The sequence below is a fragment of the Episyrphus balteatus genome, chromosome 2, assembly GCF_945859705.1.
Source record: "Episyrphus balteatus chromosome 2, idEpiBalt1.1, whole genome shotgun sequence".
NCBI classification, from domain to species: Eukaryota; Metazoa; Arthropoda; class Insecta; order Diptera; family Syrphidae; genus Episyrphus; species Episyrphus balteatus.
In genome coordinates this window covers 36,847,939-36,865,093 of record NC_079135.1, presented here as the reverse complement: position 1 = coordinate 36,865,093, position 17,155 = coordinate 36,847,939, and the positions used below count along the sequence as shown (strand labels likewise).

At 30.5% G+C, this 17,155-nt stretch overlaps 1 protein-coding gene across 1 annotated transcript in view; it reads right to left on the bottom strand.

Annotated features, from left to right (window-relative positions):
• Positions 1-4,446: 4,446 nt before the first annotated feature.
• Positions 4,447-17,155, bottom strand: part of LOC129908404 (uncharacterized) — a 37,541-nt gene continuing 24,832 nt past the window's right edge. The window contains exons 2-5 of the mRNA XM_055984864.1: positions 8,971-9,031; positions 8,814-8,888; positions 4,868-5,110; positions 4,447-4,654 (exon numbers count right to left, since the gene is read on the bottom strand). Of these exons, the coding sequence (XP_055840839.1) occupies positions 4,564-4,654; positions 4,868-5,110; positions 8,814-8,888; positions 8,971-9,031 (470 nt within the window). The 3' untranslated portion in view covers positions 4,447-4,563. The remainder of the gene's footprint in view (positions 4,655-4,867; positions 5,111-8,813; positions 8,889-8,970; positions 9,032-17,155) is intronic.

Genomic DNA, 17,155 nt, shown 5'->3' with positions numbered 1-17,155 from the left:
GGAAAAAATATTCAAATTCATACTATTTCTTATTTTGATGCATTTTATTGAAAAAAAACTTAAATTCTAGATAGTTCCGCGGAACTAGTTCCAGGAACTTGTTCGGACCGAAAAAAGAACCGTTCCATGTTCGTTCCGGCTTTGGAACTGTTTTGCGGATCTCTGTTTTGAGTAATTTGCCTTGTCTATAATAATAATAAAATCAAAATTGAAACTTTTTCGTATGATTTCTCTTTCCAGTTTTATAATGAAATCGTAATGCCGACTTATAACGATCGATTTTCGCCGTGCGGTGAAGCTTTTTGGCGTCAGTCGAGTCGTGTGAACGTAAGCCGCACGCGACTAAAGTGACAATCCCCATACTAGAGTCCTAGTCGACTTAAGCCGTGAGGCATATCATGTGGTTAAAATCGACTCGTGAAAAGTCGGGATAGGTATACCTACTTATACCTTTTGAATCTAATATATTTTCTAATAACTTATCGTTAATAAAAATTATCTGTGAACCATCAAGTTGCTTAAATTTTTTTGTTGAGATATCACTACAATATTTATTATAGTTATTTCAAAACTTTTAGTTTACATTTATAAAATGACATGATAGGACACCAGATTATATCCGATTAGTCTCTAGTAAGTTACCTGCACAAATTTCTAACCTAACTTAAAAATAGCTTATGATATTGAAAAAGCATCGGAAAAGAGTCCAAGAATTATTTTGCCTAGAGGCCCATGAAATGGTTAATCCGGCACTGGGCCTGCCCGATTTGCCGGATGGTTTGTCAGCTATTACACGAAGCCTCAAGAGGCTTGACTCTTTTTTCAAATTTTCTTTTTTATAATCATTCTGTGAGGCGCATACTATTACACGATGCCATTGAATAAGAAGTACAGGAAGGGGTGTATATCACACCTATAGAGTTGGCGAGTGAAGCCACAAAAAAATTAAAAAAAAAAAACAAATTTATATAAACTGTCAAAAATTTTATATAATCTGTCAAATTTCGAGCTCTTTTTCCAGGGGCGAACTCACTCTTATTGGTGATGACAAGGCGATGCAATCATTGACCGCCAATGTTTCAGCTACTCTTGATGATTTTAAAACAATTTTCAGTCTGTTTTTAGTTTAGGAAAAAAAAAACAGTTTAAAATTCATATATAATTATGATGAAAAATAGCATTTATACGGAAGTCTCTCACGAGACCAGTTACATTTCTGTTGGCGCCCCTTGAGTGAACAATATATCTGCACTCCGACCCTTTACCAATACATGTGCATCTGTACAACTCACACTAATAAAAAGCGGCTTCACTTATTTGGATAAACACCCCTTCCTGTACTTCTTATTCAATGCACGATGCCTCTTGAGTCAAAGACTCAAATTTGACATTTCTCTTTTGATCTAAAATTTGTTGTTGTTGTATTGCACCAAAAAGCAAAAAAAAATTAAGGGAATGTTGAAAAAAGAAAAAGTGGAAAAAGAAACGTGAAAAAAGAGTCTCAGAATTGCGACCCACGACTCTCCGGTCGGATAATTTTTTGTTTTATCTTCTTCATCTTTTGCACTCATTAGTTTTGAAAAGAGGCGCGCCTATTGAGGCTTCGTGTAATAGCTGACTTTTAAAAAAATTTTGATTTTTTGGTGGTCGGACGTTATTTTTGTTTTGAAAAAAGTATAAAAGTATCCAAAGATTTTATAACGAAAGATATTGCAATTTCAATTTAACGAAACAGGGCTTTTCCAAAGCAAAAAGAAAAAATAAACAACGTTTGTTCCAAAAGAAATTAACAAACAACAAAATATCTTATTTTATTCGAGTGGTTCAGATCAGTTAAAATTCCCATATAAAAATGAGAATTGTCTTAGCCTTGCCGTCCCTGATTTGTTAAATATTGTACTTTAAAATCCAACATAATTTTAATTTTTTTTTTAGTTGAGTTGATGATTTCCTCCGAAACGGGATCTGTTGTGATTTTAAAATATGAGGAAGAATACTGTTAAAAACAGTAAAAATACTGAAAAATATTTTTCCCAGCTCAGGGGACTTTTCCTCAAAAATGCCACATAGTATTGTTACAAACAAACACACTTTTTTTTACATAGTCTTAACAAAGACGACCTATGGTAAACTAGGTCACTGTGGCGAATTCGTAACTTTTTTAACGTAAACAAAAATGAGTAGTGAATTTCAGGAAAAACTAGGTTATTGTTTCAACCTTTTTTTGTTGCATTTAAATTGGTTGCAAAATGTTTTTAATCAAAACGTTAGCATGTTTTAACAAATATCTTATTTTTTGTGTATCTACACGAACTTTTGATTTAAAAAATATATCTCAATTGAAATGAAGTTAGAACATGGAACTAACAAAAACACAATGCACCAAGTTCAACTCGAAAAAATAAAAAGAACAACATGAATGGGGTTAAAGGTTTTGTGCATCTGCATATCATGAGAGAAATTTAAATTTCAAGAGCGAAGAGAGCAATTTAGTGGCAATGGGAAGGTGGCCTAAAATGGCCCCCCTAAGGAAAATGTCCTATATCTCGAAAAACAGTAGCATTCAAACTTAAATGCTATATACTTTTCAAAGTTTAATATATTACTCTCACATTTTTTTCATTTGCGAGTTAAAAAAGTTCCAAAAAGTATTTAATTTTTTTAATTTTCAAGACGTCTACAAATTTCACTGATCAAATTTACCCGGGTAAAATGGCACACTGTCCAAACATACGTAATTTTAAATGCAAAATTGAATCAAAGGGCTTCTTTTCCATTTTCTTGGAACAAGGGGTGCTTAATCCCCCCAGATCTTTCATCGAGTCATTCAAAACCCAGTTCATGTTGGTTGCTCGTCTCTTTTTTTTAGTTTTTGCAACTTTGAGTGTTTTGGAAGACTTTTTCTAGATTTTTGACGGAATCAAGGGCTTTCCTCAGTCCAGGACTTCCTCTCTGTACATCGTTCATAAATAGCAACTATTTTCACTTTAAAAAAATGAAAATGTGAAAAAAAATTTAAAATGACATGTGAAATAGGTATGCCATTTTACCCGAGCACTAAGTAGGCCGTTTTGCCCATTTTGAGTTTTTTCAATTTAATTTTTACACCAAAAAATTTAAAATCGTTTTAAACCAACTTATTTTAGTAAATTAATAAGAAATACTTCATGCGTACACACATTAACTTCTTTTTCCAAAATACAATGTTTTTTATACTTTTTTTTGCAAAAAAAATTTCACAAAATTTTAACGAGTGTACTTTTTGATGTGGATAGAGACAGTTTGACCTGTCAAATTTCAAATAATGGCTTGAAGTTCCTGAAATTTCGTATATGTTGGTTTTGCCAGATAAACTAAAGAATCGCGTTCATAAAACTTTCTAATTATTTTCGATTCTACGATTTCTAGCAAGGGGGCCATTTTACCTTGGGGTGCCATTTTAGGCCACTTTCCCCTAGTAGGCAAACAATTCTGCAGTCAGCATCAAAACTCTATTAATCCGTTTACATACGTACATAGGTACCTATAAATAAATACAACTTGTTAATCACATAAAAGTTTGTTGAATTTTTCATTTTTTCTAAAGCCCTTTTCATTCATTTAGGCCCATTTGCTAAAACGAGTCTTAAATATTTCTGTGAAACATAAACCTTAAAGTTCTACATAATGGTTTGCACGAACTTCAAATTGTGTCATAAATTCCTTTAAGTTTAACATAACTTAGGTGGAAGAAATTGTAGAACTTAAGCAGTTTATGTTTTACCTAAGCAAATTTATTTTACAAAATACGAGGGAATATAGCTTAAAAAATGCAACGGGTAGTAAAAAAGATTACTTAAAATTGAACTTAACTTACGTGCAAACATATTTTCCATATTAATCATCCGTGGAGGGTAAAATTTTCTACACAAGATTTTGCAGCACACAAATTTGACAGTTTATCCAACTTATTCAAAATTTTAGGTTTATGTGACGTTTTAAATTTTATTCTTGTGTCAAATAAAAATTTTTAAATTTTCGAAATATTAGTAATTTTTCCAAAAAAGATAAAAGAACACACAAACAATTCAATATTTACCCACATTTATTATTATTTAATCAAAAAAATTCAGAAAACATGAAAAATAATTGAGTTTAAAATTTATTTGACATTTGAATTAAAATTCCCAGGGATTTCTAGCATGAAACTAAAGCATTGCTAGGTTGAACATAAATATTTTTTAGAAACTTGGAATAAACTAAGCAAAAAAAAAGAGCTATGTTCGACCTAGCTATGAATCAAATTTATGATCCGTATGAGCAAATGGGCCTTAATGAATAAAATTTAAAGAAATTTGCTATTCTTAAAAGTTGAAATTACTTTCTGATCATGTTTTAGATCAATAAACTTATACTCAATCTGTATTTTAAAATTAATAATTTTAATGCAAATTATTTATTATTTTAACATTTTATTAAACTTTTTGGTTTTTATTGTCTTTTAAATTGGTATAAAAATATTTGATAGTCGATAATTTTGTACAAAAACACTTTTTTTTTCCTTCTTCATGTTACATTTTACAGTTAGCAAACATCATCTATGGGCTCTTCATCTTCAAGGCTTTGGCATCCTTCCTGCATTATATCATCTGCAACATCCGCAAAACCATCAACTCTGTTTAATAAAAAAAAACAACATTAAGTTTAGTGCATATTCATTTTCAAGAGTACATGTTGACATGTAAATCATATGCATAAAGCAACTGGTATAATGAACCATGTTAACATGTACATTTTACATACAATGCAACTGGTATAAGAAAATCAAAAGAATAACTCTACCGGTGCATATAAAATAAATATTCAAAAATGCAAAAACTAGACTTACTTTTCAAATTCACAATGTGGCAAAAGACCCTCATCTTTAAGATTATTGCTAAGGCGAAACAGTGTGCAGAGTCTCAATGAGGCCAAAAACATCAATAATATTCCAGCTACATAGCTTAACCATAGATTATTTGGCCACATGATTAATGCAGTACCAAAGGCAAAATAGAATGGAGATAATCTCCAACCTCCAGCTATCTTACAAACGCTCCAACATTGAACACAATCCGAATATCCACCATCACTGAAATGAAAATAAATTAAAAAAATATTATACAATGTACAATTGAGTGTTAGGATAAAAAATATTAAATGTTTTCATAGATTTTCAGATGACTAATTTTAGCAGAAGGACCTGTTAACTTAAGATTGAAACCTAAAACTCTATTCAAGAGGCGGTATTATTATCGCCACTTTATTTTGAAGGTGGATAAGCTGAAAAAAATACCCTTCGGTGTTCGGACCGGAGAATTTATTGCCTTTGTTTTGACTTCCTCTGAGCATATCGCTTACAAAAGGACTGAGTACTGACGAGTACTTTGTCACCTCTACAGAAAGGAAAAAGGAAGGTTTTGTAGAATTGTCATACCAAAAGAGGTGTTAAAAAGATAAAGGTTAGCATTAGAAGAGGAAAGTAGAGGATTGGGGACAAAATCAAGAAAACCGAAATCCCGAAAACCCAAAATTCCGAAAACCCAGAATCCCGAAAACCCAAAATCCCGAAAAATTATATAAAATGAAGAATTTGCGCAAATTTTTCATTTTATATAATTTTTCGGGATTTCGGTTTCGAATACAATTCTAAGTGTGAAATTAAGGTGTTAATACGTAAAAAACAATAGAAGTGTATGATTCCGTTAATATCTCTTTTATTCAAAAGAATTATGAGTTTTAATATTTAACTTATAATAATTGTATGTTTAAATTGTTATTTAATTGGTTTTAATTTTATGTTTCAGTTAAAATTTCAGTGAAACACAATTTTGAAGAATATTATATTTTTTCTGTTTTATTTTCGGGATTTTGGCTTTTCTGGATTTTGGGTTTTCGGGATTTTGGGTTTTCGGGATTTTGGGTTTTGGGATTCTGGGTTTTCGGGATTTTAGGTTTTCTGGATTTTGGTCTTTCTAGTTTTTGGATTTCGGGATTCTGTCCGTCTCCCGAAAGTGGAATACCGCCCAGCCCTCCAAAAAATGTTTGGATACCTTTCTTTTGAAACATCATTCGATGGGTTTGGACTTTGGAGGAGATTTTCCAAAAAGCATTTTTTTTTAGCAAGGGGTTAGTCTTGATTTTTTTTCAAAAATCTGAAAAAAAATAAATTTGTAATTTTCTTAACCAAATGCATATAGGCTTGTTCACTGTGAACTCATATCTGCAAACTAAAATTTGTTTCAAGACTTTGGTCAAAAGATATCGGCTTCGGAATATAAGGAAAAGAAAGAAACCAAAATGTTTGGTTGGAAATATCTTAGGAACTGCTGTTATAAATAGAGCTCAAAAAGACCTTTCTTTTGATATCTCACTCGATGGATTTGGAGGAAATTTTTAAAAATTGAATTTTTTTGGCAAAGGGTTAACCTTAATTTTTTCTCAAAAATCTGGAAAAAATTAATTTGTAATTTTTTTATTTTAAGACAAGTCCTGTTCACTGTGAACTCATATCTGCAAACTAAAATTTTTTTCGAGACAGAAAAAAAATGTTTCGTTGGAAATATCTCAGGAACCAGACCTTCAAGAAACTTTTTGTTTGCAGTTATGAACACAGCTAAAAGAAACGTCTTTTTTGATGTCTCACTCGATAGATTTGGAGGAAATTTACAAAAATTGATTTTTTTTTTTGGCAAGGGGTTAACCATGATTTTTTTCTCAAAAATATGAAAAAAAAATTCAATTTTTTTAACGGAATGCATAGCCCTGTTCACTGTGGACTCATATCTGTAAACCAAAAACTTTTTTCCGAAACTTTTGTCGCAAGTTATCTGCCTCCGAAAAAAATAAACATTTAGATGCAATTAAACTCTGGTTGACTTTTGGAGTAATTTTTTTTTTACTTTTTCTTTATTTATTTGAAGCTGATTTTAAAAACCCAGAAAAGGAATATCCCTGCCTAAAGCTGACACGTTATGCGTTCGTAGGGCTACAGCATGGAATATACGATACAATCACCGCACACGATTTGCGTTGTACCGATATCGTTAACAATATCGAAAGAAAACACATACACCATGCGATTCATTTACGATTTCATTAACTGTCAAACAATTTTTCTCATTTTTATCCACTATTTGGTTGTTTGTTAAAAAAAAAAATTATATCATTTCAAAAACTAAATCAAAGATGAATTGAAAGCGCACACACGGTAGAACGTAGAACCCCAATCTAATCAATCGCATACTACCTCTTGTTTTCCATCCTCAGCATTCGACAATGCGATATGGGTACAGCGGATACCTTGGTGCACACATACGATACAATTATCGAATGCGATTCAAATTTTGTACGATAACACAGGTCTACAAGGTTTTTGGTGCCGAGACTATGATATACTTTTCTATAGGTTTTCGGTGTGCTGAATTCGAATCTGAAGTCAGAAATATCCTATCAGCTCCCGTTTTTTAAATATTACCGTTATAAGATGTAAAAAAACTACTTTTGAGGTTATGCTTTTATGTGAAAACATTTTTTTTTTAAATATAAATTATAACGGTTTCTATAAGAACTATATTCCTTCTTTCAAGATCTTTTTAAATCTTTTCGATATCTTTTTTATTGTTCGAGATATCGTCAGTTTTTTTTGGGTTATTGTAATGTATCAAACAGATATCACGTTTTCATCTCCTTCTTGATAAAAAGATATTGCAAAGATTTAAACAGGTCTTGAAAGAAGGAAAATATAGTTCTTATAGAAACCGTTATGAATTATATTTAAAAAAAATTCTTCAAATTAAGGCATATAACATCAAAAGTGGTAAAAAAAACGCAAAACGGGAGCTGATAGAATATTTTTGACTTCAGATTCGAGTTCAACACACCCAAAACCTTCAGAAAAGTATATTTTGGTTCATGTGGGGAAGATCTTGTTAACTCCAAAAAAGTCAAAAAACGATTTTTTCGAACTTTCTAACGGTAATATTTCAAAAACGGGAGCTGATAGGATATTTCTGACTTCAGATTCGAGTTCAGCACATCAAAAACTTATAGAAAAGTATATCATATTCTCGGCACCAAAAAAAAAATTAAATTTTGTAGACCAGTGTAATCGGTACGATAATTGTACCGTGTATTCCATGCTTAATGATAACCCTGATTAAATAATTTTTTTCTATTTTTTTTTTCTGCATTGACTGAACCAAAACATCAAATCATTATTTTTTGAGTGCTTTGTGCTTTTTTTAATTTTTAATTATTCAAAGTCCAAAACTATTTAGATATCATTACGCAAATAATGTGTGCATTGTTATGAAAATCTTCGCTAAGCTTCTAATTACCAAACAACAAATTCAAAGCTAATGCAAACTGAATTATTAAATCCCTTCTTTGTATAGTTATGCATACATGTGTATATGAAGTTCCTCGCATCCTTTGTCTAACAGGCAATTGCTCAAACCATGCACCTTAAGCGCTCTTCAATAAAACTTAAACTAAAAATCTATTAAGAAATCCTTTGTTTAACAATTTCAAATACCTGCATAGTCTTTATACGAACGGCAGTTTATTTTCATTAAGGACACTTCTTCAACATGCAAACCTTAGTACATGGTACAAGCTTCACACCATACGCTCTGAACTCTAAACATCCTTAATGTCTCCTCAGGTGACAGTGTGGCCTTGGTTTCGCCTTTCAACTTGGGTGAATATCAAATATAATTTGCTTTGTTTTATACTAACATGCATATCATATCTATATCTATATTATATAAGTAAGTAAGCGGATATATATTTACCTAGCAAAAAGTAGATGCAGGAATAGTGTTATAACCCACTTTATCTCGAAAATCAGAACCAAAAAAGATCCTAATCTGAAATATCCAACAAATTACAAAACATCAATTTATTAGAAACTGGTATGATGGTTCTTTATATAGGTTTTAAGGGACTTACAATATAAAGATGCCCGATGTATAGCCATGTACGTAAACATCCACTCCAACTCCGCATATAACTGTAAAGATATCAAAATATTGGAAAACGTAAGCAAAAATTTGAAAATTTTCTTTTGTAAAAGCTCTATCAATTTATGGAAAATCAGTTTTATATGATAAAATATAAATGAAAATATGGTTGCCATACAATTTTTTTAGTGAACTTTATTTTAAGTAGATATTTAAAGTGTGGCAAAACATGCATATTTATTTAATAAGTTTTGTTTTTAGAAAACTAAAAAAATAATAAACGAAATCATATTTTGAAATTGAGATATGCTTAACCAAAACCTCCAGAATTTGCCATTTTAAATGAGACTTTAAATTAAATAGAGTGTGAATAAACTGGGCCTATATCCCAGTTAGTTCAATATACATCCCCATTAAAAATTTAAAAATTGTCAAATCGCTTACAAATTCAAAGGATATGAACAATTTTTTGCTTGCATTGAGCTTAGTTAATAGGTATGTTTGCCAAATATTTTCAGAATTGGTTTTGAGGGTTTTCGGATATTAAGATCTGAATTTGGGGAACGAAAAAACAGTTTTTCTAAACAAATGTTCATTGAATAAAAGGACTTTTGACATTCTCAAATCTCTTTCATTTTTTAATAAATGTTGTATTTTAGACTTTTCTGAAATAATAGCTGCGTTCCTTTGGGAATATTTATCTAGTACTTAAAGCTGCTATGAACTACTTTTTCAATATAGCAAAAGTAGTTCAAAGTAGTTTTAAGTACTAAGCAGTAGATAAACATGTTTCCAAAGGAACGCAGCTAATAAGTTGAGGGTACAATACTACAATTCTTTGTCGAAACAAACAAATCATAAAAATTCATCTATTAATTTTTCTGATTCTAGTTACTATCATTCTTGAACCAAATATATTTGTGATTTCAACAAAAATTGTTTTCGTCATGCCGTCCGTCGATCTGTGCTTAAACGTTTCGTATATCTAAACATTTTTTTTTTTTTTTTTTTTTTTTTTTTTGACGGGAGGAAATCTTCAAAAGACACTTGGCAGTATTCGACACCAAGTAGTGTGGGACTCTTAACCACTAAAACCACCTCTTTATCAGGACCAATCTTGAGAGATCGACATCAGATTTTTCTTTCTTAACTTTGTAAAATCACTTTGGGGGAAGTTTAAACTTTTAATACTTTCCCATGTTTTTTTAGACCATAAGCTCATGAGGCTTGGTTCTTCTTAATCTCCGAACATGGTTTCAGAATTGGTATGACATTGCAGTCTCTGATTATGGGATACATCGTATTTTTTAACAACTTCTGTAACAGTTTCTATTTGTAAGTCACGATGTAGATCGCTATTTCTTATGTACCAAGGTGCATTAACTATTCCACGAAGGTCTTTGTTTTGGAATTTTTGGATGATTTCGGTATTTGTTTTCTTTGTACAGCCCCATAATTGGATACCATAGGTCCAAACAGGCTTTAGTACTTGATTATACAGCATTATTTTGTTTTGGGTTGATAAATAAGAGTTGTTACCAAGTAACCAGTACATTTTTCTATATTTCAAGTTTAGTTCTTCTCTTTTCTTTTTGATGTGCTCTTTCCACTTTAGCTTTGCATCCAAAGTCATTCCAAGGTATTTGGCCGTATTGGCGTAAGGTACAGCTTGATTATTAATGAATATTGGAATATTGTTTATCTTTTTATTTGTAAAGTTTATATGTGAAGATTTTGTTTCATTGAGTTTGATACGCCATTTTTCGGTCCAATCTCTGACTGTGTCGACGGCATTTTGCAGCTATACTGCTCCCCTAGAGACACATTTGTCGGGTACCAAAATTGCGGTATCATCTGCAAAAGTAGCCATTATGGTGTGATTCCCAACTGGGATATCCCTTGTGTATAGTAAATACAGGGTAGGACCTAGGACACTTCCTTGTGGTACACCGGCTTCTATTTTCTTCAATTCCGAATATTCTTGATCGTACCTTACTCTAAACAATCGGTCTGAGATGTACGATTTTAATATTTCATAGTACTTTCTGGGAAGATCCCTTTGCAGTTTGTACTCAAGTCCCTCATGCCAAACCTTGTCAAAGGCTTGAGCAACATCTAAGAAAATAGCTGAACATACTTGTTTTTCTTCTAATGCTTTTTCTATTACATCCGTTATTCTATGAACTTGGTCTATCGTGGAATGTTTATTTCTAAAGCCAAACTGATGATTTGGGATTAACCTTCTTTCTTCTATAATTTTGCTAAGTCTCTTCAGAAGCAGTTTTTCAAAAACTTTTGCCATAATTGGTATAAGCGATATTGGTCTGTAAGACGTCACTTCTGTAAGTGGCTTACCTTGCTTGGGTATGACAATAACTTCAGCAATTTTCCAATGGTGTGGGACATACCGTTGCTTAAGGCATGCATTTATTATATATTGGAGTTTTATGAAGGCTTTCAAAGGCATTTCTTTCATAACCTGAGCAGTAATAAGATCGTAACCTGGTGATTTTTTATTTGTTAGTTGATGTAAACACATACTTTTTATTTCTTTTAATCTTACAATTGGTATTTCACTTTCATCTATCTTATCAACAAACTGTAAGCTATTTTCAGCCGCGTTTGTTGGGTATGGCTTAAAAACATTCGCAAGATGCTCCGCGAAAAGGTTAGTTTTTTCTTTTGGGTTACCGATCCATTTCCCATCTTGAGATTTCAAGGGAGAGTTTAGTAACTGCGGTCTTTTCAGGCGCTTGGCTGCTTTCCATAGTGAAAAATCGGTTGAAGCATCAGTCGTTAAATTCTTTAGGAATGTACTATATATCTAAACATGTGAGAAAATTAGGATGAGGATGCGGAATCTTGAAAAAGGTTTTTTTTCGGAAATCATAATAAAGGCCGGTATTTAGGACATTTTTTTTAATTGATGACTTTCTTTGAATTTCAATGACTTTTTTTATAAAAAAGCTTTTATATAATTTTAATAGAAATCAAATCTTATACATTGATAAAATAACTGCTACAAAATGGCTTTTGCAACAATTTTTTTTTTTTTCTTTAAAACAACAAAAATAAAGACATCTGGTTTTTTACTTTTTTCGGATCTCAAATTCATTCCAGAAGTTAGATTTTCCTCTATATTTTATATTTCTTTTTAACGAACTCTAGATTTTAATAAACTGAGCAGAAGTTTTTTCTTTTTAATCAATCAATCGTTTAAAATTGTACAAGCTTTCTTTATTTTTTAGTTTCTTTCTTATTTATTTTGACAATGTTTCTGAATATCTTGTGTTATCTTGCGTTTTCACCATTTTCATTTATTTGTATTCATGACTTTTATATCTTTATATCTCAAACTTATCTCTAGGTCGCCCAAACGAATTGATGCCGTGGCATCAATGAATGCATTTATCAATAGTTGAGTTTTGACAATCAGATGCAATTACTTATAACTGACATTGATGGTGCATAGTAATTTTTTAGTTTTTTTTTCGATCCTTTGTTTTCTAATGATCATCGATTTTCTTCAATAATGGTTGTCAAAATACAAGGTTTTCAAATAAAATAAAATGACAGTATGGTTCAAATTTGTTATTCATTTATCTGAATCAATTTCAAGAAGGTCAAGAAGGAAAAAAAATATAAGGGAGTAAGGGACAATCTTCCATCGTTTAAGCGATAAATGCAATTTTCTCACAATCTGACTTCAAACACAAAAAAAATATTTTGAAAACAACGGCAACACCTACAATATTTTAAAATACATTTTTAAAAAGCCACAAGCTCATTCTTATCTCTTAAATTTTTATCCACTAAATTTAATGAAGAGTTTTTGAAAAAATGGTCCTCAAAATCAGAATTAAAAAAAAAAAATGTCATTAAAAAAAGTTAAAATGACTTTTTTCCAAACTTTTTCTAAGAAAATATCAATTTGTTTTTAAAAAGTTTTTGGCCATAAATATTATCAGTTGAATTCCGAATTTTGAAAAAAAAAATTAAAAATTACTTCAATTTCAATAAGTTTTTTTTTGATAAAAACTGAATTTTTGCATTGAAATAATTAATTTTTTCAAATACTTTGGTAAATAAGAACTTTAAACTTTTGCTTTTTAACTTTCACAACTAAGTGTTATTAAATGAATAAAAAATAACTTTATATTTAAATGTTGAACTTTAAAAAAAACTAATAATAGTTTATTAAAAAAAGTTCTTCGAAAATGAAATACTTTTTAATTTTTTTCACAAACCGTAATAAATATTGACATTTCGTTTTATAATTTCAAATCATAATTAATGTGGCCAAAAAAAATTGAAACTAAATGCATTTTATATTACAAAAAAGTTATAAAAAACGACATTTTAAAATTTTTTCAATAATTTTTTTTTTTTTCAAAAATCTGAGTTCAGTTACCATTATTTCAAAAGCCCTTCATTCAATTTACTTAATTTTAATTTTACAAATGTGACTAAGCTTTTAGCTTTTTAAAAATGTATTTTTAAATATTGTAGGTGTTGCCGTTGTGTTCAAATATTTTTTTTTGTGTTTGAAGTCAATTAATAAGAAAATTGCACCTATCGCTTGAACGACGGAAAATTGTCCCTCACCCCCATATATTTTTTTTCCTTGAATTTCCTAGACAATCTTTTGGCATCAATAAATTTAAGAAATTAAAAAAAAAATTTTTTTTTTTTGTTTACAAAAATCTTCAATTAAATTTAAAAAATCAATACGGCAACACCGGCAATTTTTAATCTATAGACTTTAAAGTATTTTTAATTACCGACATTTGAAAAAAAAAGATCATCAAAATCTAAGCTGTTCGGCCGGGTTCCCTAATATTGCCAATTTTTGAGCTTTAGTTACTCCACATTTCTCTGATCTAAAAATCATTATACATATCAGTAAAAACTCCTATAAAATACAATTCTAAAAAAAAGTAATTACTATTTTTGCAAGGGTTTTAAATAAAAGTTCAAATTTACGTTAACTTTACAAAAATCCTATTGTTGGGTTCATTTTCGTTTTTAACAAATTTTACAAGTAAAGATTTTATAGATCACACAAGTTTTCAAGTAATTTATTATTAATCATAATATACAATTTTTAATGATTTTAATGACTTTTAAGAACAACATTAACAGAATCAAAAACTAATCATACAACAATCAATTGTTTCGCTTAATTCGTCAGCTATAGAAAGTTTCATATTAACAGTTTAATTTTTGTTTATAGAGTAAAATGTTAAACATACGCCCCAGTAACCCATCTTTATATAGGTAGGTACATAGGTGTAATTTAAAATTCTCCTGCGATTCTCAATAATAAAGTAATTAATGGGTTAATTTATGCTTTGAATCACTTATATTAGAAAAGTTGAAAGTCTAAATATGTGTGTGATAAACCCAACACAGCATCGATTAAAATAAAGCATGTGAGATTTAAAGTCGACCTTTTTGTTACTTATTTTATTTTTGTTTTCTCTATAAGTATTGCAATCTTCCCGGAACTGTAGTAGGTTGATAAAAGGGGATCGGGTCAAAATTCTGGCTTCAAAATTCTGCTTTTCAAAATTCTGCTTTTTTAACGAAAATTCTGTTTTTCAAAATTCTGTTTTTTTCTATTCTGCTTTTCAAAATTCTGCTTTTTAAAATTCTGCTTTTCAAAATTCTGCCATTATTATACTTAACTAAAAAAATTCTGCCAATTCTGTTTTTTTTATAGCATATGACTTGACTAAAGAAAAATACGATGTAATTCAACATTGGTACTTTCCTAAATTTTTTTGTTTAAGTGTCGCAAATATTTTTTAAAATGCATAGACTGATTTTCTTTAAATAAATTCTATAAATTATTGGAGCCGATGTTGTTTGATACAAAATATTCCTTTTCTTATTCAAATTTTTGAATATTCATCTTTATTTGATAAATTAAAAAATTTTGAATTATTTTCGGAAATTTTTAGTATTAAAAACCTTTTCTTAATATTTTCAAATTTATTCATTTATAAAACAAGAATTAATATGCATTCAAAGAATGACAAATTACTAAGGTAAGTAATCAAATAAGCAGATCATTTTTCAAGAAGATGATTTTACAGAATTCTGCAAAAAATTAAAAAAGGGTTTGGAAAATGTTAAAAAGCGCGCGCTTTTTAACATTTTCCAAACCCTTTTTTAATTTTTTGCAGAATTTTGAAAAACAGAATTATGAAAAGCAGAATTTTGAAAAACAGAATTTTGAAAAACAGAATTTTGAAAATCAGAATTTTGAAAGCAGAATTTTGTAAAGCAGAATTTTGAAAGCAGAATTTTGACAAAAGAATTTTGACCCCGGCAGAATTTTGACCCCAACCCTGATAAAAGTCTTTTAACTTGCAAAAGAACTACTTTTACTGTAAAATTTCAGTCAGAAGTTATAGTGCTAATTTTGCATTTAAAGCACCTGTTCACAATTAACTTGAAGTCAATAGTTCAGCCAATTAAATGTGACTCCGCAGTGACTTCAATAAAAAAAAGACTACGGTTTTTTGCAGCTCTCCCAAATACAAGAATAATCAGAAATCGATGTTAATTAAACCACAATTTGTATGTACTAATTTATTAACTACTGATTCCGATTTTTGTTTTAATTATTATTTTTTTATGAGAACGACGCAATATTAATTGATTTTTTCCCAATAACTTTTTTAATTTTTTTTGCAATTATTTATCAATCAAATGGACTTTTAAATTAATTAAATTGTTCATGGTTGATTGGAGTTGTTGAATCAGTAGATACCAATTCCCAAACCATTAAACCAGGATAAAAAATGTATATTTTAAATTGGCTTCTGCGATAAAACGATTTTTATCATTCGTTTTATCAAAATCTAAACTCTCAAATTGGTGAGTGTTGAGAAATATCCTTATGATTTCTCCTTGGCATATTGGTAACTCTGGCTTTAAGATTTTGTCTGACTTTCTCAAGTGTATAGTAAGCTACTATATACACCATAACACCCAGCACAGCGGCCAATTAAGGAAATTAAAGGAGCTATCAAAATTCAAACGATGTCCTGGGTACTTCCTTCATCCAAGGATCTAATTTTACGCCTCCCTCGTCGGCCCTATATAATTCTATCAGACAATGGCTCTCTGTACGCGAACAAGAAAAAAACAGAAAATAAAATGAAAACAAAAAAAAAAACTTATTAAACTTATTGAATGGCGCAAAAATCGATAGATAGATTTTCTACAAACTATATACCTATACGAGACGAGCTCACAAAGCTCGCTCTATAACACAGAAAAAAAAAAAGAAATCCTCACACTTTAGGGACTCAGGGATTTGTGGCGCCACATCCACAACTAAACATAAAGCAAGAACATGTTGTGATGAAAAATTAGGATGTGCAGTGCAACGTATCCACTCTTGAATCCTGTTGTAAGGAGATTACGTTGCAAAATGCACTGCACTGCAGCACGTTTCTTCTTTCTGGCATAAGTGTGTTAAAAATGTAGGCAGACGTTTTGTTTTTTTCCCCATTTTTTCTATGTTGTCTCTGGCACCCTACACAAAATACTTAGCCTGTCGTTGATGATTATTACAAACAATATAGGAAGTGAAAAATAAAGTAGTTACAGTTGGATGGGAAGAAGGGGGCGGGCAACGGAAAAGGATTCACTCATTTAGCTCACCACATTAAGAGGATAATGAATTGTTCTTTCTACGAGGATATAATGTTGTAGGTAGGTACCGCAGCAATCAGGATAAAGATTTTTCATGGTTTGACACAAAACAAAGCATCTCAATGTGTAAGAAGGATATATACGCGACCGACGTAGACGACAACGCCTGCGGTGGCGTTCATTGGTGTTGCGGCTCTCCTGATGCCGCATACTGAACAATTAATTTTTCGAAATTCTTCCACTAAATTAAGTTGTTTACCAGCATCGTAAGCCATTAATTTTATACCGCCATTATGTGTTACTCGAGATGAAGTCAACTATGGCAAAAACACTAGAGAAATCATTTTTTTTTTTTTTGTCTTCTATATTCCTGGGATAAGGATACAAAGACTGAGGTTTCAAGACTGAAGCCCGAGGGTTGACTAAGGGTGAGGGTGGTAGAGAGAGCCACATTGTTTTATTTATTTTTTTTTTTGCTTTTTTACTTAACAAAGTGCCCCTTTGTT